This window comes from Anopheles gambiae, chromosome 3 (assembly GCF_943734735.2).
Source record: "Anopheles gambiae chromosome 3, idAnoGambNW_F1_1, whole genome shotgun sequence".
In the NCBI taxonomy this organism is placed as follows: domain Eukaryota; kingdom Metazoa; phylum Arthropoda; class Insecta; order Diptera; family Culicidae; genus Anopheles; species Anopheles gambiae.
Window position 1 is genome coordinate 52,341,362 of NC_064602.1, and position 21,408 is coordinate 52,362,769.

The 21,408-nt window shown below is 43.6% G+C and overlaps 2 protein-coding genes across 2 annotated transcripts; both read right to left on the bottom strand.

The window, feature by feature from the left end:
- Nucleotides 1-9,021: 9,021 nt before the first annotated feature.
- On the bottom strand, nucleotides 9,022-13,508 carry LOC133393609 (uncharacterized protein K02A2.6-like). The gene has a single exon (XM_061659259.1). It carries the CDS (start codon nucleotides 13,494-13,496, stop codon nucleotides 11,070-11,072), a length of 2,427 nt encoding a protein of 808 aa, XP_061515243.1. The 5' UTR covers nucleotides 13,497-13,508; the 3' UTR covers nucleotides 9,022-11,069.
- A 1,159-nt stretch (nucleotides 13,509-14,667) lies between these two features.
- On the bottom strand, nucleotides 14,668-16,695 carry LOC133392786 (uncharacterized protein K02A2.6-like). The gene is made up of 2 exons (XM_061654173.1): nucleotides 16,225-16,695; nucleotides 14,668-16,131 (listed from the first exon to the last, which is right to left on the bottom strand). Exons 1-2 carry the CDS (start codon nucleotides 16,693-16,695, stop codon nucleotides 14,668-14,670), a joined length of 1,935 nt encoding a protein of 644 aa, XP_061510157.1.
- Nucleotides 16,696-21,408: the final 4,713 nt, after the last annotated feature.

The window sequence follows — 21,408 nt, forward strand, 5'->3', positions numbered from 1 at the left end:
ATATTTATGAAAAGGGAAAGTTTTATCCAACAGGTGAATAACTTCATTTTTATAATCGACAGTGCCTTCACACATTGCTAAATACTCGGATCCGATTAGACCGTCAAAAAAAGCATGGAAATCCATTTCGTAAAATAGTTGTTCCGGAAGATTGTCTCCTAGTAAATTAATTATTCCTTTTTGTGTTACATCATGTGAGCCACTGATGTTTTTCACAATAGTGTTAGTAGGTTGAATTAGAGGAATAATTCCGCTCTTTAATATGTTTTTGTTAGCGCCGGTATCTACAAGTAATTTAATTTGTTTCATAGAATAAGGATGTGTAACTAAAATATACGGTAAAAAATCTATGTCTTTGTTTTTATTTGTAATGCTTCGCAAAAATTTGCATCAATTATGTCTTCAACTTGTTCACAATTATTATGATCGTCTTGCTCGCACGTTCATTCGAATTCACACCTTTCTTATTTAACGTTAATCTTGTCCTTGTGGATTCGGTTTCCATAGGGACGGGGAAATTTGTTTCCATGTGGTTAGTTTTATTTGTATTTTGTTTAAAAACACCGGATCGAACTGAATTATTTGTCTCCCGCCGAGTCGTTTTCGAACTCGAGGGATATAGATCATGAGAAGATTTTCCGAAAAATTTATTATTTTCTGGAACTTTTCCTGTATTCATGTTAATTGCAGTTGATTCGTGAGATTTAAATTTACATAAAAATGCATACGAATCTTCTAAACTTTCTGGTCTTGCTGCTTGCATATACCCAAAATAGGGGTGAGAGAGACCAGCGATAAAAGCTGCTAAGCTTGTTTCGTCAATGAAACTATTTATCGCCACCCAACTGTTTTTATATTTTTCATTTTGCTTGGCTATCATTTTTATGCTTTGTATTACCTCTTTTGTTTGAAGGTAATAATTTTTAATAGTTGAGTTGTGATTCATTTTATTTTGCCACAAATGACTTATATGAGTTGATAGATCATACTTATCAGAAAGACCGTTTATAAGCACATCTTTTACCTTATTAAAGTCGTTAGGGCTACCTTCAAGGCAAATAATATCTTTTGCACGACCTTGAATTTTATTAATCACGGATGCTTCATACATACTGAAGATTGAAGGATGCACTTTGTCTTTTAAAATGTTGAGTGCATTCTCCGCTGTTTTAAGCCAAGAAAACAACTGCTTCTTATTACCTTCATACACAGGTATGCCTTTAATAGGGTCTGGGATTTTGTAAAACGATTCAATGCTTATTTTGGAACTAGAATTGTGAGCGATTGCATGGTTATTTGAACTAGTTGCATTGTTAACCGTTAATGCAGAAAGCCTTTGCTCCTGCTCTTTCTGTGTTGCAACGAGAGTTTGCATTAAACGATTCATTTGTTCTAGTTGCTCCTGAATTTGATCCATGGTATTTTTTTCGTTAACTGCTAGGCTAGCAAATGGAAGCTCAACTGTTATCGGTATATGTGAAAGGCTTCCCGAATCGTTTGATGATGAATCTGTATCAGATTCTGAACACACAGTGGAATTGTTTCTCCACATGAAAAAAAAAATCGAGCGTGAAACAACACTCTCTGCGTTTTTTTTTGTTTCCAAGATCAAGCGCCTATTTAGCAACCTGATAAAGAATGCGAATAAACCTATCAGGTAGTATTTATTCGCTGCACAGTAGCAAATGTTTTTTTATCTCTGTCACTCTTAGACAAACAAAAGATTAAAACTACAAGTTCGCTTACCTGTGCGTGCGTGTTTGAGAACACGTGTAGTACCCTAACCTCAATCCGCTTCTGGATAAAAGGAGAGGAGGAAGGAAGGTTCTGTCGTTGAATTAGAAACGGCGTTGCCACAAGTCGTCCGCACTTTGTTTTCGTTCGGAGATGAAATTATAGCTCTATCTAGTAGTGGCTAATTTTTCGGGCAATCTGCGTGAGATTGTAATACACTCACTAGCACTGTTATCTTTCCTTTTGTTTCAACGACAACTACCGGCTGCGCCAATAATGAGTCGTGGAGATTGGATTTAGGTGTTTATTCGCCAACGGTCGGAATAGAAAAAGAAATAATGTGAGAAGCTCGGCTGTGTTATCCAACTGACGTTTTTGACAGTTCAGTTGGGCAAGGTTTATACAGTACTTGTATAATATTATACTGGTATAGACCAGTTTAAGTTATACCACTCATAGCTATATAAAATAAAAGATTTCATAGTTTTTATCGAGAAATATATCAAATTACACAATACGGTAATGAAATAACTGTTGAGTATTTTCGGAGAGCACAAAAATGAGTAGACACGTCCGAATACCATGTGAGTTGAACAGGAAGAGAGAGTTTTTATTCATTGCATATTTCAGTCGTCATATATGGCACAGCTCCCTACTAACAAAATACACTTCAATATCATGACCGTGTTGCCAGTTTCTACACTCCTCCTCAACACAGTCCTTTTGTTAATTTAATCCACCTAATTTTCTAAGCTGCTCAATTCTAACTCGCGCTATAGGCTTACCCAAGCGCCACAGATTAAGCTTAAACGACTGGAAAAATGAATATCTATAGAAAAAAAATGAAAGCTCCACAGCTTCATTGGTTTGATCAATAGATGGCGCATTACAACTCATCATTATATTGCTATCCTTTTCTTGCAATGTGTTTCGACAAGTTTCATCTTATCATGACCTATATAGCCTTCTAACTTTCCGAGCAAAAATCTATATGAATGGTCGTGTGGTCTGATACGTGGGTATCAACACCAACGACCATTACTCAAATCTCACTTGCTTCAATGCTGGTGGTTTCCATTGGAGTTTAGTATTTAAACAATCGTATCGCCGTTCTAGTTCTAGCGATGCATAACTTCAATACGAAACCATACAACAGTACAGAGGAAATGAGAAAGCTCTCCTTCAAGCGATGAAGCTCAACTGGTTGGGGTATCCCACCAACAGAGATAGCGCCACCAGCTTTTTTGCTATTTTTAGAATGCATGAGTCGTTTGCCGTCTGCTAAACGAAGTCTTTCTATATTCCGTTTAGGTAGAGAACTTGAGTCGTTTAGAAGCCGTTTAGTGGTCGTTTAGTGGATTTGTGGCACTTGGGTAAGTAAAACAGCTATCATACTTTCAGACGGACAGTATACATACTTAATGGTTCCCACTCTTTGTAGATCTTTCACAAAATTATATTTTGTATCAATATGCTTTGTCTTATTACTAAATTTATCTGATTCTATCAATTTTAAGCAAAATTGATTGTCCTCATTGATTGTGATCGAGACGTTTTCATCTAAATCTTCTAACAATCGCTGCAACCAAATAGCTTCCTGCGATGCTTCAGACAAAGCAACATACTCAGTGTTGGATGCATTACAAAGCGGGGCACTCATGTGCGCTCTACATTTACCTCTACGCTCTACACCACGCTCTACCGCGAGAGCGATCTCTCGTCGGCTGACGAGCACGAGTACCCACCGTCTCGGTACCGATGGAGATCCCGTCCGGCAAAATGAGTGTATTTTTTGAGTGATTTGAGTGACGCTGTCGAAATACAGTGTCTCTTCGACCAATGAGTTACCCACTCACGCGAGCCTTCCCCCACCCCACCCGTAACGCACGGTGCGCTCTGTACCCGTCCGGCAAAATGAGTGTATTTTTTGAGTGATTTGAGTGACGCTGTCGAAATACAGTGTCTCTTCGACGAATGAGTTACACCCTCGCGCGAGCCCTCCCCCTCCCCACCCGTAACGCACGGTGCGCTCTGCAGTTCTCAATGTGTTCTTTCGAGCCATGCTACCAACACATGTAAAGATAGTTGTTTCTTTCGTTTTTCGTTTTCTTTCATGCACTTATTCTAAAACTAAACACAAACACTGTCATTTTTTATTACATTAAACACTTTATTGAAACATAAAGTACACACTAAAGTACACATTTAGAATCCAATGACGTCATACCGGGTCGAGCCAGGCTGCGGGAAACTTGTCGACAATCTGCGTTGACTCTGTTCAGCAAATTCTTACCTGTGGATCCACGCACAGCATGTGCGTCTGTGCACACTGTTTATTCACTGCACACTTCACCAAAACACACCGGCGCACGAGACTTATAACGAAATGCGCATCAACGCACAAACACTGCGCGCGGGACTTTGAACAAAACACGCACAACCATCTCCGGCAAAGCGTCGCGCTGTACTGGTGGTTTTGCACGCGTAGGAGGGGGGGACATACGGAGCGATGGTTCGATGCTGTAGTGTAAGCGAGACAACACGATGTGACGAGCAGCTCCAAGTTGAGCTCGCTGAAAGAAGACACACACACATTCACAGACGGCTCGTCAAAGCACGGTATTTGTATTGGTGTTAGTGAAGCGCGCGTGTAAAACAGAATGCGAACTCTCATCGCAGCGCGCTTCTCCGTGCTTCCTCAAGCTTCCTCATACCCCTCGGCCTGAATCACTCAAAATTTGGGGTCTCATTGTTTGCGTGGATCGATCTCAAAGAACAAAGACAAAAAAAAGAGAACTCTAGTGAAAAGTTGTTAAGGCAAAATTGAGGCCAATTTGCCATCAGGATGGCCGAGCTGTAGAAACCGAAAATTGTATGTGAATACACCTCAAACACATAAACACCTTGTTCGCGGTCATACGTTAATATTTAAGTATCGTAGGCGTAAACGTCAAAATAAAACGGCATTCGTGCTCGAGAATCAGAACAGCGCACACCTTCCGATTCTTCGTCTTTTCTGTTTCAAAAATTCCGCAACTTTACAATTTCTTTGTTCTATTGTTTTATTTTTCTAATTTATGTAAATGGGTTTATTGTTTTTGTTATTATTGTTAAATTTATAATGTTTTCAATTTATATTACGCGTGTAGCTTTTCAATAAAGCGTCCGTGTTATGGTAAATTATCACAAATATAGCCTTCCCAGAGGCACCATTGCATAACTCTTCGGAGTGCATGTAGCCCTCCCAGAGGCGTCCATGTCTAACTTTGTTATCACAAATATAGCCCTCCCAGAGTCGTCATTTATTAATTTATTATTTTATTATTATTTTTTTACTTTTATTCTGTCTTTATTTTATTATTTTGTTTTATTTTTATCATATTTAATATTGTTACTTATTGTCATAATAATTAACAATAATTTTAGTATGTCATATGGATTTTTTCATAATTATTAGTATTATAATCTTAATTATTATTATTTTGTTGTTACTTACTTACTTGCTTACTTATCCGGCGCTACAACCGCTTTGCGGGCTTGCCTGCCTCAGGAATGTCCGAAACCGCTCATGGTCTCGTGCCTTCGTCTGCCAGTCCGTTATCCCGGCCTTAATGGCGGACGCCTCCACGCCATCTTGCCACCTCAATTTGGGCCTACCATGCCTCCTCTGTTTATGTTGACGGCCTGAAAAGACTTTACGGACTTTACTTTATTTTTTTTTCTTTCTCCGTAGATGACTGTCAAAATTATCCCGAACGCCCTATATATGGGGTAGATGATGCCGAGATTCCAGTCACAAGGCATCGATTCGCTATCCCACACCTCACTAACAATTTGTAGGTGCACGACTAGAATACTAGATTCATCATTCTTGACCAGTTCAGCTGCAATTCCGTCGGTTCCGAGTGCCTTTTTATTTTACAGCCGATGGATAGCCTTTCGTGTTTCTTCTATGCTAGGTGGCAGTAGCATGACACTATCTGCTAGTGGTGCTTTTAGCTGTTCGTTAAACTGGTCGTTTAGTAATTCATCAAAGTACTGAGCCCATTGCGAGAGGACTTCTGGCTGGTTACTAACCAGATCTCCATCTTTGTTGCGACAGCAGGTTACCTTAGGTACAACGTTGTTTCGGTGACCTGCTATCGCTTGGTAAAACGTTTGTGTCGTTCCGTACGCCTCTCTGGTTGACTCGAGTTCCCGCAAGTTTTGCTCCTCCAAAGCATGCTTCTTGGAGCGGTGAACTCGTTTCTCTTCGCGTCTGAGCCGTGAATATTCCTCTGCGCATGCCCGCATTCTATGCCGTTGCTGCATTGCTCGGTATGCAGTATTCTTACGTTCGGTCACTTGTCTGCATTCATCGTCGAACCAGCCAGATTTGGTATTGCCACGACGTGTTGGGAGTATATATCTTGCACAGTTTATTATTTTTGTGTTTAGAGCGTTCCACCTCTCGCTCGTAGTTTCATATCTGTTTTCTGGTAGTAGAGACTCGTCTAAAGCGGCTTTGAATTCCTGTTGGACAGTAATGTCCCTTAGAGAGTCCGTGTTGAGCCGAGGCTGCGTGTTTTCTCCGCCCCGATTGGCGCGGGGGCGGCCGATTCTGCAACGTATCACTTAGCCAACCAAGTAGTGATCGGAATCGATGTTGGCTCCTCGATATGTTCTGACATTTAACAGACTCGACTGTCGTCGGCGGCTTATTAACATGAGGTCGATCTGGTTGCAGGATTCTCCATCCAGGTGCGCCCACGTAATTTTGTGTATGTCCCTCCGCGCAAATTTGGTACTTCATACAACCAGATTGTTCGCTGCGGCGAACTGGACCAATCTACTACCATTATCGTTACTGTGCTCATGCAGACTGTGACAGCCAGTGTATTGGCGGTACATTGGCTCCCTACCGACTTTTCCGTTGAAGTCCCCCAGGATGATTTTGAGGTCATGCCTGGGGCACGCATCTATGGTTCTAGCGAGGCGACCGTAAAACAGATCCGTGTTGTATTTTGTAAACTTTACTGATACGTTTTTATTGGCACGTGTGCTTTAGCTCAGGTGCGTGTGAGAAGTGGTCCGTCCCTAACTAGATCGACGAATTCGATCCTACCGTCTAGCTAGATCGGCGCATCCGATCTCTTCTCTCCGTTAGTCCGGCGATCCGATCCTATCTCCGACGCATCCGATCCTATCTCGTAATCAGATCGGCGCATCCGATCTTATCACCTAGCTAATCCTATCTCCTGGTTGATACGGTTTGGAATTATGCTAAGTGAGTGGAGTGTTCCCGTGCCTGACGCACAGATGTCGCTACGATCACTACATGACCCTCCCCCAGTGATCCAGTCACGAATTCGATGAACCGTCAAACGCAAAAAAAAACGTGGACAATTGTATCATTTGAAACGGACTGTTTTTTTCCTTGCGCCTCTGGAAGGAAAAAACCAGAAGTGAGGTTGGTGATTTTACAATGTCTGGGTTCTCTTCCGATTCGAACGCTGGTTTCAGCCGATCAACAGAATTTGATTCATTTTTCTCGTTGATTTTTACGACGTAGTATTTTCGACATCTTCTTATAACGTCGTAAGGTCCTTCATATGGTGCAGTAAGTCTTGTTCTCACTTTATCAACTCGAATATAAACTTGTTTGCAATCCTCTAAGGTTTTTGGAAAATAAACGTGTTGACGACGATCGTACCTTGGGGTCTTCGGTTTCACCGATCTCAATTTTTCTTTTAAATCTTTGATAAATTCGGTTCGATCCGTCAAGCACGATGGGTGTCGATCCGTCAAGCAGTTGTCTTGTGATGGGGTAAATATTTCAGAAAGTAACTTCAGGTTTTGGCCATAGACCATTTCCGCAGGTGCGCCTTTAAGGTCTTCTTTAAAAGCGACTCTGATTGCCAAAAGTATCAACGGTAGGCATTTCGTCCACTGATTGGTGTTTTCATTTGCCTTGATTGCTTCCTTTACATGTCTGTGGAAACGCTTCACCATACCGTTTGACTTGGGGTGATATGCTGTTGTTTCAATATGGTGCACTCCCATTAATTTGCGTAACCTCGTTGAATAGCTTCGAAGTAAACTGTCTATCGGTGGTAATAACTGCAGGGCAGCCAAAACGTGAGATGTACTTGTCAACGAATTTTCTAGCTATTGTGGGTGCAGCTATATCGTTTAACGGGTAGCACTCTGGCCACCTTGTGAATCGGTCCACAATTGTTAGTAGGTATGTCATGTTTTCTGACGGGGGCAATGGTCCGACCAAATCCATGTGAATGTGTTCGAACCTGCCTTTCGTAGGCTTGAATTCCTCGATTGGGGATTTCACGTGGCGAACCACTTTAGCTTTTTGGCATCCCAGACAAGCTCGAATCTAAATGCCAACGTCTCTTTTCATGGACGGCCAGAAAAATCTATCCGTCCGCGTGAAACGCATATGCCTGGATGTGCCAGATTATGAAGGCTCTCAAAAGTTTGTTTCCTTAAGGTTGATGAGACGTAAAGTCTGTTAGTCCCAGTCGAGGAATCGAACATTAAATCTGTGTCGAATAAGGTTAGGCGTTCCAACCTGTATTTTGAGTTCACGTCTTTTGTTGCACTATGCATGAGCTTCACTATTTGTTCATCATTTTTCTGTTCTCTAGAAAAAAATTCTTAGGTATTTCTCGTGATTGCCTCTGTTTTCCCTATCCTTGAGAATGCATCAGCTATCACATTGCTATCTCCCGTGATATGGCGTATATCAGAGGTATATTGGGAAATAAAATCTAGCTGGCGACTTTGTCGCGGTGATTTTTCCGATTAGGAAGGTAATGCTGAAATCAGCGGTTTATGATCGGTATATACCACAAAAGATCTTCCTTCAAGAAAATGGCTGAAATGCTTAATAGCGAGAACTATCGCAAGTAATTCGCGATCGTAAGTCGAGTATCTTGTTTCCGTTGGCGACATTCTTGAGACCATTCAAAAATCTTTTTATTTTTTTGTTGCTATGCTCAGCTATTAGTTGGTGAATAGGACGCAGTTTTTCGAAACATTTTTAATAAACCGGTGGTAATAGTTCAGCATTCCAACTATGCGTTGGGCCTGTTTAACTGTAGTTGGGGTCGGAAAATCTCTGATAGCAATTATTTTGCTTGGGCAAGGAAAAATGCCCTCGGCCGTTATGCGGCGACTGAGAAATTTTATCTCGCTTACCCCGAAACTCTGAAAGACGCTTCAATACTTTTCGAAGGTGTTCCACGTGTTTTTCCTTTGTTAGACTGGCAATAAGGATATCGTCTATATAAATGAAAACGAAATCTAAATCACTGAATATGGTCTTCATGAATTCCTGATATGACGTTTGACGTTTAATTGTTCGGCCGCCCTCCCGTCGCGCTCCGTGATATTTCAATAATTTTCTTGTGTTTTCTGCGTCGCATCGCATTGTTGCCTATTCTACGGACTATTAAACTGTTTAACATCATCGCTTCGTCTTGGAGAATTGTTTAGTTGCATCACAACTGTGGTTTCCTGCTGTTTTTTCCTGCTCGGCTTAGCAGTGTTGTGCTGTGATTACGCGTGATTTCGCGATATGGCGGCTATTTGCTTCTCGTATGCAGAACCGCTAAAGGCCACCGGCTGCATCATCAGTTGTGCATATTGTGACGCTACGTTCCACCGCGGCTGTTGCAAATTGCCCCCCGAGCTGATTGACGCAGTATTGTCCAATGTCGACCTGCACTGGAGCTGCATTGGCTGCACTAACATGCTTAAAAATCCGCGCTGCCGTTCGGTAAAAGAAATAGGCGCCCAGGTCGGTTTCCAAGCCGCCCTCAACTCAGCTGTAGCAGCTATTGGCAAGCTCGTTAAGCCTATTGTCGCCGAAGTTCGCAGTGGTTTTACCCTCCTTCAAACTGCATCCACGCCTCACAATCGAGACTCTGATCCTCGACCAGCTACTGGTAGAAAACGGAGGCACAAAATCGAAAATTCGGCATCTCCTGGTGTAAACAAAATTGTAAACAGTCGCGGCAACATCCTTTTGTGCCGCGTCATCGCCAAACGCATACACCAACACCACGATTGCCGTCCAGCCGGCACCTACACAACCGCAGGAACTGGTGGGAACCGATCCGTTATCATCACCGCTTCAAGCTGCACCTCGTGAGCCATTCACAGATAGGATCTGGATCCGCCTATCCCGCTTATCAACGGCCGTCACTGTGGAACAAGTGGTCGCTTCTGTAAAGCGTCGCTTAGCCACCAATGACGTTATAGCGTGTTGCCTGCTGAGAAGAGGGGTTAGTGTGGACAGCATGAATTGGCTTGCATTCAAATTGAGAGTTCCGGCTATCCTTCGAGATGCGGCACTCACACCATCCACCTGGCCCGTTGGTATCGGTGTACGTGAGTTTTTTCAATCCCGTCAACACGACCACCAAACCTCATCTCCTATAGCCACCCGAAACCGCTTTACAACACGCACACCAGCTACTAGTACTGATCACCGCTACACCCGCGCACACCAACAACGACTCACCGTTTAGCCGCACGCACGTCTACTCCACCTGGTCCTGAAACAACATCATCACAACAGTGTCACCCCCCGGTGAATGATACCTTGGAAGCACCCAACTCAACACTTGTTTCTGGACCGCCCCAAAACTACCGTGCTTCATCTCCGCACCTACACCAGTCTACAATCGATCGCTTTTTTCTCAACTAGACGAAGTTCCGCTCATTGCACGCAACAAACACGCCAAGCCTCATGCTCTGACAACGCAGCTCAATTGACTTACCGTATACCCGCTTTATCCAACTGCCACAATGACAACGCTACCGCTGAGCATTTAAGCTGCTATTATCAAAACGTTAGAGGTTTGCGTACTAAAACAAAAGAATTTCACTTAGCTGTATCGGAGGCTGACTTCTATCTCATCGCCCTCACGGAAACTTGGCTTGTTGACAACATTCCATCTGCTCTTCTCTTCAACAACAACTTCTCTGTGTACCGCTGTGATCGCTCTCTCAGCGGCTCTAGCTCTCGCGGTGGTGGTGTTTTGCTAGCCGTTTCTAACGCATACGAGTCGATAGAATTACCTTCCCATGATCGTTCTCTCGAGTATATTTGTGTGCGCGTCGCCTGCAATAACGCACATCTGTACGTCATGGTAGTTGTTACAGTTCACACAGAGAGCAAATAAAAACCAACTTGCTAGTTTGGTGGTTAACTATGAACTGCTTTATTACTAAACATGGCATAGGCTACTATGCCTAGGAAGTGAAATATTGCTGAGGCAAAATCCCACTGTTAGGTAGTCATAGTAGTCATAGCCTACTACATCTCCCCCTTTTTAGTAAAGGTCGTATGATGAGAGCCATTGAGGGATTCTCGGTGTTCGTACGGAACGACGTAGTAAGCTTCCGATGGATTTGGATGCGACGGATTCAGATGCGATAGATTCGGCTATGACGGATTCGGATGCGATGGATTCCGATGCTGATGCAGATGGTTGTTCATTGGTTGTTGGCGGGTTGAAATCGGTTGACGGATTTTCAAAAACAGGTATATCAGCTGGCACCGTAGAGTTCAAATTAATAGCAACATGATTGCCAGCTGGTTTCACTGGAGCAGTAGTACCAACTTCTTCTAATAAAACTTCCCATGGAAGTTGTTGTTGTTCTTGCCCAGGGGTTTCGGAACCGTAGCGAGAACGCATTTGGTTGACATGCGATCTAACCAGCTTCTGTCTTCCATGCAAGTCAAGCGACACGACATAGTGAACGGATCCTTTTGGTTCAATGACTCGACCAGGAACCCACGACTTTTTGTTGTGTACGTGTTGTTCAACATACACCAAGTCATTCTCTACAAATGATCGTTTGACCGCTCCATGCCGTTTGTTGAATTGTTCTTTTTGTTTGTGGTTAACGGCTGCAGTCGGAGGATATGGTTTCCTCAACAAATCCAACGTAGTGCGCATCGTTCTTTTTAAAAACGCTTCGGCTGGAGACGTTCCCTTAGGTGTATTCCGGTTGGGTGTTGATCGGTACACTGAAAGAAACGTCTGTAGATGCTGTAATGATGGTGATTCCCCCTTACCTAACTTCTTAAGGCCGCGTTTGAGGGAATCCACGAAACGTTCAGCTTGGCCATTCGACTGCGGGTGGTATGGAGCAGTACGAATATGGTTGATGCCATTCTCACTGCAAAACTGTTGAAACTGTCCGCTCGTAAACTGCGTTCCGTTATCTGAGACTAGCGTGTCTGGATTGCCGTAACGGGAAAATGTTTCACGAAGCAGGTCCAAAGTTGTTGTCGTGGTGATGGATCTAGTGCGAAAAATTTCGGGCCACTTAGAGTAGGCATCCACAATCACGAAATAGTGATGTCCATCGATTGGGCCAGCGAAATCGACGTGTACTCGTTGCCACGGCCGGTCCGGAAGAGGCCATGATTCCAGGGTTGCTTTCATCGGAGCCTTCGCTGCTTCAGCACATGCATCGCACTGACGAACGAATTGCGCCACATCGTCGTCAACATTCGGCCAGTAAATGTAGCTGCGAGCCAGAGACTTCATCCAGAGCTCCATTCCTGGGTGCCCACGATGTAGCTGGCGGACGATTCGCTTTCGGAATTTTGATGGAACGACGATTCGATCGCCGAACATGACGCAGTTATCGACGACTTGAAGTCCCTCACGTCTGACAAAGAACTTCTTCACATCAGGATCGGTGATTAGCTTTACGCTTGCTGGCCATCCTTCATTGATGTAACTAATCACTTGCTGCAGAACAGCATCCTTACGTGTCTCAGCCACAATCATCTGATGTGTGACTGGCAGATTGTTGATGGAGTCTTCGAGAATCGCCTTTGCTTCGGATTCGACATAGACGGCAGCTATGACGTAATCCTCATCTGGTCTGCGCTGTGATGACATCAGCCGGGACAGGAAGTCTGCGTAGCCGAAATTCATCGTCGAGATGTGCTTGATCTCGAAGTCATACAGGAGAAGTGTCAAAGCCCATCGTTGCAGACGATTGGCTGTGTAAACTGGTATTCCTTTTTTCGAGCCGAAAACTTTGAGTAGCGGTTGATGATCGGTTTCGAGAGTGAAATGCCGTCCGTACAGCATCTTATGGAAACGGGTGACAGCGAATATCAACGCCAATGCTTCCTTTTCCACTTGGCCGTAGTTCATTTCCGCTGCCGTCAGTGAGCGAGAAGCATGTGCGATTGCCTTCACCTCACCGGTGGGGAAACGATGCATGACGACAGCGCCTAGACCATACTTCGATGCGTCTGCCGCGACGATGATCTCCTTAGATGGGTCATAGTGAGTAAGCAGCAGGTCGGAGAGTAAAATGGTCTTGAACTGCTCAAAAGATTTCTGACACTCTTTTGTCCAGTTCCAGCGAGCATCCTTTTTCAGCAGGTCATCCAGGGGAGCCCTGAGGTGCTTCATCTGTGGAACGAATCGACCATAATAGTTGATAGCTCCGAGGTAGGAGCGAAGTTGCTTCACGTCCTTCGGGGGTGGCATCTTGGCAATGGCTTCTGTTTTGGACGGGTCAGGCCGAATACCGTCCTTGTCGACGATCAATCCAAGGAAACCGATCTGGGGAAGCGCGAAACGACATTTTTCAAGGCGTAAATGGAAACCATACTCACGGACGCGTTCGAGAACAGCATAGAGGATACGGTCGTGCTCCTCTTTGGTGCGGCCAGCAATGAAGATATCATCAAGGTAAGGTTTCACTCCAGAGATGCCAGCCACCATGCTGTCAATAATGCGTTGGAAAGCACCAGGTGCCGACTTGACTCCGGGAGGAAGTCGGTTGTACTGGAAAAGGCCGCGATGTGTGTTCACGGTAAGTAGCTTGCGCGATTCCACCTCGACCTCAACTTGTAGATAGGCGTCTGATAAGTCAAGGTGTGTGAAATAGCGTGCCCCAGCCAGCTCCGCGAAAAGATCGTCAGGATGAGGTAGAGGATGACGGTCACATTCCAGCGCGTTGTTCAGCCCCGTAGAATAATCACCGCACACACGGACCGAAACATTGTCCGACTTCCGTACGACGACTATTGGTGCTGCCCAGTCCGAGAATTGAACTGGAGAAATTATACCGTTTGTTTCGAGCCTTTCGAGTTCCGCATCTACTTTGGGTACTTTGGGGTATCTACTCTACTTTGGGGTCAGTCCACAGACAAATCGGAGAGCTTTGAATTGATCCGACGTGAGCTTGGAAAGTTGAAACGCTTCACAGTGTTTGTTGACCATGGCAGCATACGAAGTAAAATCATCCGCGTCACTCTTGGCGTACTGCAGGCACTGGTAACGGGAGTGAAAAACCGACTTCTGGCGACCAAACAACTTCTTCAGTTTTGTAACGGTCTCATCCAGAGAGAAATCGCGAGGATGCTTTGGCAGAATAGTGTTCACGTACTTATCGTGCAGAGGGGTGCTTAATTTGCGTAGAAGCAATCTCACACGGGCGGCATCGTCGAGAGAATGACCATCCTGAATGAAGACGTCTTCGTATCTAGCGTACCATGCATCAAAGAAAACTCCTGCGTCCGGATCGTACAGGAAATCTTGGATTCCATTTGCCAACGACTCGATTGTCTTCTCGCTTCCGCTAGCCGCCGTCGAAAAAGTTCGATTTGCTAAATTTTCGATCTGCTGCTGCTGCTTCGCGACGAGATTCGTGAGTTGGACGATGGCGTTTCGCAGATCCTCTTGGGACATTTTCGTTATTTGATGATTTCGCTAAAAAGACCTTCGAAATGCTTCTGAACTTTTCCTCGTCGCCAAATGTTACAGTTCACACAGAGAGCAAATAAAAACCAACTTGCTAGTTTGGTGGTTAACTATGAACTGCCTTATTACTAAACATGGCATAGGCTACTATGCCTAGGAAGTGAAATATTGCTGAGGCATAATCCCACTGTTAGGTAGTCATAGTGATTAGCTTCACGCTTGCTGGCCATCCTTCATTGATGTAACTAATCACTTGCTGCAGAACAGCATCCTTACGTGTCTCAGCCACAATCATCTGATGTGTGACTGGCAGATTGTTGATGGAGTCTTCGAGAATCGCCTTTGCTTCGGATTCGACATAGACGGCAGCTATGACGTAATCCTCATCTGGTCTGCGCTGTGATGACATCAGCCGGGACAGGAAGTCTGCGTAGCCGAAATTCATCGTCGAGATGTGCTTGATCCCGAAGTCATACAGGAGAAGTGTCAAAGCCCATCGTTGCAGACGATTGGCTGTGTAAACTGGTATTCCTTTTTTCGAGCCGAAAACTTTGAGTAGCGGTTGATGATCGGTTTCGAGAGTGAAATGCCGTCCGTACAGCATCTTATGGAAACGGGTGACAGCGAATATCAACGCCAATGCTTCCTTTTCCACTTGGCCGTAGTTCATTTCCGCTGCCGTTAGTGAGCGAGAAGCATGTGCGATTGCCTTCACCTCACCGGTGGGGAAACGATGCATGACGACAGCGCCTAGACCATACTTCGATGCGTCTGCCGCGACGATGATCTCCTTAGATGGGTCATAGTGAGTAAGCAGCAGGTCGGAGAGTAAAATGGTCTTGAACTGCTCAAAAGATTTCTGACACTCTTTTGTCCAGTTCCAGCGAGCATCCTTTTTCAGCAGGTCATCCAGGGGAGCCCTGAGGTGCTTCATCTGTGGAACGAATCGACCATAATAGTTGATAGCTCCGAGGTAGGAGCGAAGTTGCTTCACGTCCTTCGGGGGTGGCATCTTGGCAATGGCTTCTGTTTTGGACGGGTCAGGCCGAATACCGTCCTTGTCGACGATCAATCCAAGGAAACCGATCTGGGGAAGCGCGAAACGACATTTTTCAAGGCGTAAATGGAAACCATACTCACGGACGCGTTCGAGAACAGCATAGAGGATACGGTCGTGCTCCTCTTTGGTGCGGCCAGCAATGAAGATATCATCAAGGTAAGGTTTCACTCCAGAGATGCCAGCCACCATGCTGTCAATAATGCGTTGGAAAGCACCAGGTGCCGACTTGACTCCGGGAGGAAGTCGGTTGTACTGGAAAAGGCCGCGATGTGTGTTCACGGTAAGTAGCTTGCGCGATTCCACCTCGACCTCAACTTGTAGATAGGCGTCTGATAAGTCAAGGTGTGTGAAATAGCGTGCCCCAGCCAGCTCCGCGAAAAGATCGTCAGGATGAGGTAGAGGATGACGGTCACATTCCAGCGCGTTGTTCAGCCCCGTAGAATAATCACCGCACACACGGACCGAAACATTGTCCGACTTCCGTACGACGACTATTGGTGCTGCCCAGTCCGAGAATTGAACTGGAGAAATTATACCGTTTGTTTCGAGCCTTTCGAGTTCCGCATCTACTTTGGGTACTTTGGGGTATCTACTCTACTTTGGGGTCAGTCCACAGACAAATCGGAGAGCTTTGAATTGATCCGACGTGAGCTTGGAAAGTTGAAACGCTTCACAGTGTTTGTTGACCATGGCAGCATACGAAGTAAAATCATCCGCGTCACTCTTGGCGTACTGCAGGCACTGGTAACGGGAGTGAAAAACCGACTTCTGGCGACCAAACAACTTCTTCAGTTTTGTAACGGTCTCATCCAGAGAGAAATCGCGAGGATGCTTTGGCAGAATAGTGTTCACGTACTTATCGTGCAGAGGGGTGCTTAATTTGCGTAGAAGCAATCTCACACGGGCGGCATCGTCGAGAGAATGACCATCCTGAATGAAGACGTCTTCGTATCTAGCGTACCATGCATCAAAGAAAACTCCTGCGTCCGGATCGTACAGGAAATCTTGGATTCCATTTGCCAACGACTCGATTGTCTTCTCGCTTCCGCTAGCCGCCGTCGAAAAAGTTCGATTTGCTAAATTTTCGATCTGCTGCTGCTGCTTCGCGACGAGATTCGTGAGTTGGACGATGGCGTTTCGCAGATCCTCTTGGGACATTTTCGTTATTTGATGATTTCGCTAAAAAGACCTTCGAAATGCTTCTGAACTTTTCCTCGTCGCCAAATGTTACAGTTCACACAGAGAGCAAATAAAAACCAACTTGCTAGTTTGGTGGTTAACTATGAACTGCTTTATTACTAAACATGGCATAGGCTACTATGCCTAGGAAGTGAAATATTGCTGAGGCAAAATCCCACTGTTAGGTAGTCATAGTAGTCATAGCCTACTACAGTAGTATACATTCCCCAAGCGGCATCGCTGAGAGAGAATTAAGCTTTTCCCGTTGTTTCCCCCCCTGACATACCCACGAACGGTGTGTTTGTTTCTACGCGATGCGTTATTCTCTGTTGTTGTTGTTGCTTTTAACACTGTTACCACAAGAGCTTGAAGCAAGAAGCGTTTCACGCCATCACCGTCTCACCCAGACTTTGGTGTTGTGATGCGTTTATTTGTACCCCCGCCCCTATGTTCTTCTTACCCGTACCGCGCACCCCATACATTCTGACTTAGAATTCAAAGCAAAGCGAGATGGTCTAACTGAATTTGGAAAAGATGGGTGATGGATGTTTCATAACGATTCAGATCACATATTTTAAAACAAAATTAACAGAAACTTGTACTAAAATTTGATGAAAAAATTAAAGGTTTCCGCCATCGGTATAATGATATAAAAATAATTATATTAACAACTTATATGTATAACATATTATATATATATATATATATATATATAGATATATATATATATATATAAACATATGTATATATATGTATATATATGTGTATATATATATATATATATATATATATATATATATATATATATATATATATATATATATATATATATATATATATATATATATATATATATATATATATATATATATATATATATATATATATATATATATATATACATATATATATATATATATATATATATATATATATATATATATATATATATATATATATATATATATATATATATATATATAAATATATAACCCGGTCTCGTAGTACAGTCGTCAACTCGTACGACTTAACAACATGCCCGTCATGGGTTCAATCCCCAAATAGACCGCGCCGCCATACGTAGGACTGACTATCCTGCTATGGGGGGGAATCAATTAGTCACTGAAAGCCACAAAGCCCACAAGTGGGTACAGGCAGGCCTTGACCGACATCGGTTGTTGAGCCAAAGAAGAAGAAGAAGGTATATATATATATATACTGGTCTATCGCAGCTTAATGAATCGCAGAAGAGAACACCACTGAGCAGTCACCCTCCTGCCAAATTGCGCAGAGTTTTACCAGCGAAGAGATTATTCTCCGAGTTGGTCAGTGCTACAAACACTTCACCTGCTATCTCGCTTGTCGCCAAAAGAACAACAAACATCAATAACAACAATATCAACAATAACATAGCCGTACCGTCACTAGCTGAGCACAACAATATTAACATCACAAATAACATCACTTCTCGCCAGCCAATTGCTATTTATGGCACGGATAACGATTCTCCAAACCTTCCAACCGTTCAAAACCGCTTTGTACCCAAAATGTGGCTTCATTTAGCTAACATTGCTCCTGGCACTTCCTGTGAACAAGTCGTGGAATCTGTGAAACGACGGCTGGCCACAACCGACGTCATTGCATTTAGCTTGATGGGCAAAAATTTCGACACTACTTTGGCTAGACCGATGTCGTTTAAGGTTCGCATCCCGGCTCACCTTCGTGAAACTGCGTTATCGTCCTCGGTTTGGCCTTCTAATCTACGTGTACGTGAATTTATACTACGTGATAACCGTCCAGCATCATCCCATCCTTTGGCTTGTCTCACACCGATGAATGCACATGAAACCCCACTTCAAAGCATCAATGCAGTGCCTATCGATAATATTCCGAAACCGGCAGAGCAAACCATCAATGAAAAGCCAAATAGTTCATCACCTAGTAATGTACAACCAATAGTGCACAATATGGAGCATTCACCTATCCCAGCTGATCGTACGGCTCAAAACAATGACGTTCATCACGAACACAGCTCATGAAGCTTACGCACACAAGAAGCATCAGCCAGTCGCTATTCGCACACTAACACTTCATGTAATGACCACGCACGCACTAACACAGCAACTCACTTGAAAATGTTTTCAGTTCGCGATATTAAAAATATTTCACATGCCAAACCGACTGACACTGCTTTGAAACCATGTGATATACATTTTCACTACCAAAATGTTAGAGGACTACGTACCAAACTCACAGAATTTGGATTGAACACATTGGACGCTAAATATCAGATAATAATACTCACCGAAACCTGGCTTGACAATTCAATTCCATCATCGCTACTGTTTGACCCGGGCTATTCGGTGTATAGATGTGATCGTAGCTTGTCTAATAGTATGCATACTCGTGGTGGTGGCGCACTGATCGCATGCTCATCCTTATTGAACACCCGTGAACTCACTCTACCTCGTAACTCACTTGAGCAAGTGTGGGTTACCGTTCGCCTATCATCTTGCACGATATTCATCGGGACTGTTTACATTCCTCCTAATCGAGCTAACGACACAGATACTCTTACATCTGTGATTGAAAGTGTAAGTGCAATAGTAAACCATGCAAAAACTAATGATCTAATATTTTTGTTTGGAGATTTTAATTTTTCGGCAGTATCGTGGTCACTAGCACAACAAACATTTGGTCACTCATCATCGTTCGCGCACTATGTGGCAAATTCATCATCTTCGGTCAGATCCCGGTTTTTGGATGAAATTAACGCTAGCGATCTTTATCAAATAAGCTGTATCAAAAACTCGCTTAACCGGCAGCTCGACTTAGTATTCGCAAATTTTATTGCCGCAACTTACTGCATCGATTTGCACCCCTGCCCAACACCACTAGTCTCTCCTGACCTGTACCATCCAGCCATCGATTTAACGGTTCGAATTCCAAGCACAATGCCTAATCCTACACTGACGCAAGCAAGTAGACCTAGGATGAATTTTTATAAAACCAATTTTACTCAGCTTGATGAGCTCATAACTAATTTTAATAGCCAGTTCAGAATTAGCCAGTTTAATTCTGTTGATGAAGCTTTATCGATATTTATACGCTTTCTTTTATCCTCGTTTGATTCGTGTGTACCAATTATCACACCAAAGAGCGGCCCTGCTTGGTCTGACCGCCACCTAAAAAAACTTAAAAGAGCTAAGGAAGCTGCATTAAAAAAATATACGAAGTACCGATCACCTGTTAACAAAAGCATATTAAATGAAACAACTCGCTTGTACCGTAGTTACAATAAAATACGCTACGGTGGCTACTTGTCTCGGTTGGAGAAGAATTTTATCAAAAGGCCCAAAGCTCTCTGGAGTTTTCGTAAGAAACACAATAGTACAAATGTGACACCTAAATCGATTTACCACAATGACCGAGCTGGTTCAACTGCTTCAGATATGTGTGATATATTTGCGTGTAGATTCGAGGAGGCATACACAATCTCAACTACTGACGACAATATTATCACCAACGCTTTAATTAATACTCCTAATGATGTCATCGACCTTAATTTAACTAATATATCGCAAGAATCTGTTCTAAATGTGCTCAAAGCAGTCAAGCCCAAAGCTAGTCCCGGCCCAGATGGTATTCCTGCCATCATTCTCAGCCGATGCTGTGAGTCCATTGCGCCGATCTTCACCAAAATTTTTAATTTTTCGCTGCAACAAGGAGAATTCCCCTCTATTTGGAAGAGTTCATGGATAGTCCCCATATTTAAAAAAGGTGACAAGGAAGATGCAGCCAACTATAGAGGCATAACATCACTCAGTGCTGGAGCCAAAGTTTTTGAGAAAGTGATCCAAACAAGTTTACTCACGGCTTCATATCACTATATTAGCCCTCAACAACACGGTTTCGTTCCAAAGCGGTCGACGATTACTAACCTTGTTGACTTTACATCACAATGTCTCCGTAACATGGATAGCAGGATTCAAACAGATGCAGTTTATATGGATTTAAAGGCTGCTTTTGATAGCATCGATCACAACATCCTTTTAGCCAAGATGAACAAGTTGGGACTTGGGCGAAATTTAATATGCTGGTTAGAATCGTACCTTGTCAATCGATCGTATGCTGTATCTTTCTCACGGTGCCATTCAAGGTCTTTCATTGCATCATCTGGTGTGCCACAAGGTAGCAACCTGGGTCCACTACTGTTTGTACTGTTCATCAACGACCTATCGTATGTAGTACCAGCAGCGAATCATTTAATGTATGCAGATGACATTAAAATCTACATGACGATAAAAAATGACACAGACCACTCCGAGCTACAACAATACCTTCTCGATTTTCACCAATGGTGCAATCGAAACCGCCTGAGCCTCTGCATTGAAAAATGCCGAGTCATTTCATTCACACGCGCACGAGAAATTAAGAATACCAGCTACACAGTTAACGGTTTACCAATAGAACGCACTAATACTATGAAGGATCTCGGAGTCATACTTGATTCAAAGCTGTCATTTGACCAGCAAACAGAGGAGGTGATTACCCGAGGTAATCAATTGCTTGGCATGTTGTTTCGGATAACAAGAGATTTCAAAGACCCAGTCTGCATCAAAGCGTTATACTGTGGTATTATCCGCCCGGTACTCGAATACGCCTGTGTCGTCTGGAAGCCCTCAACCCAAA

What these genes read in the sequence shown, in the direction of transcription:
- LOC133393609 (XM_061659259.1), bottom strand. Translation starts at nt 13,496, where the DNA reads ATGGTGGCTGGCATCTCTGGAGTGAAACCTTACCTTGATGATATCTTC.
- LOC133392786 (XM_061654173.1), bottom strand. Translation starts at nt 16,695, where the DNA reads ATGTCCCAAGAGGATCTGCGAAACGCCATCGTCCAACTCACGAATCTC. An exon ending in TTACTTCGTATGCTGCCATG is followed by an intron (nt 16,132 to 16,224) that starts GTCAACAAACAC and finishes ACCCCAAAGTAG; the next exon opens with AGTAGATACCCCAAAGTACC.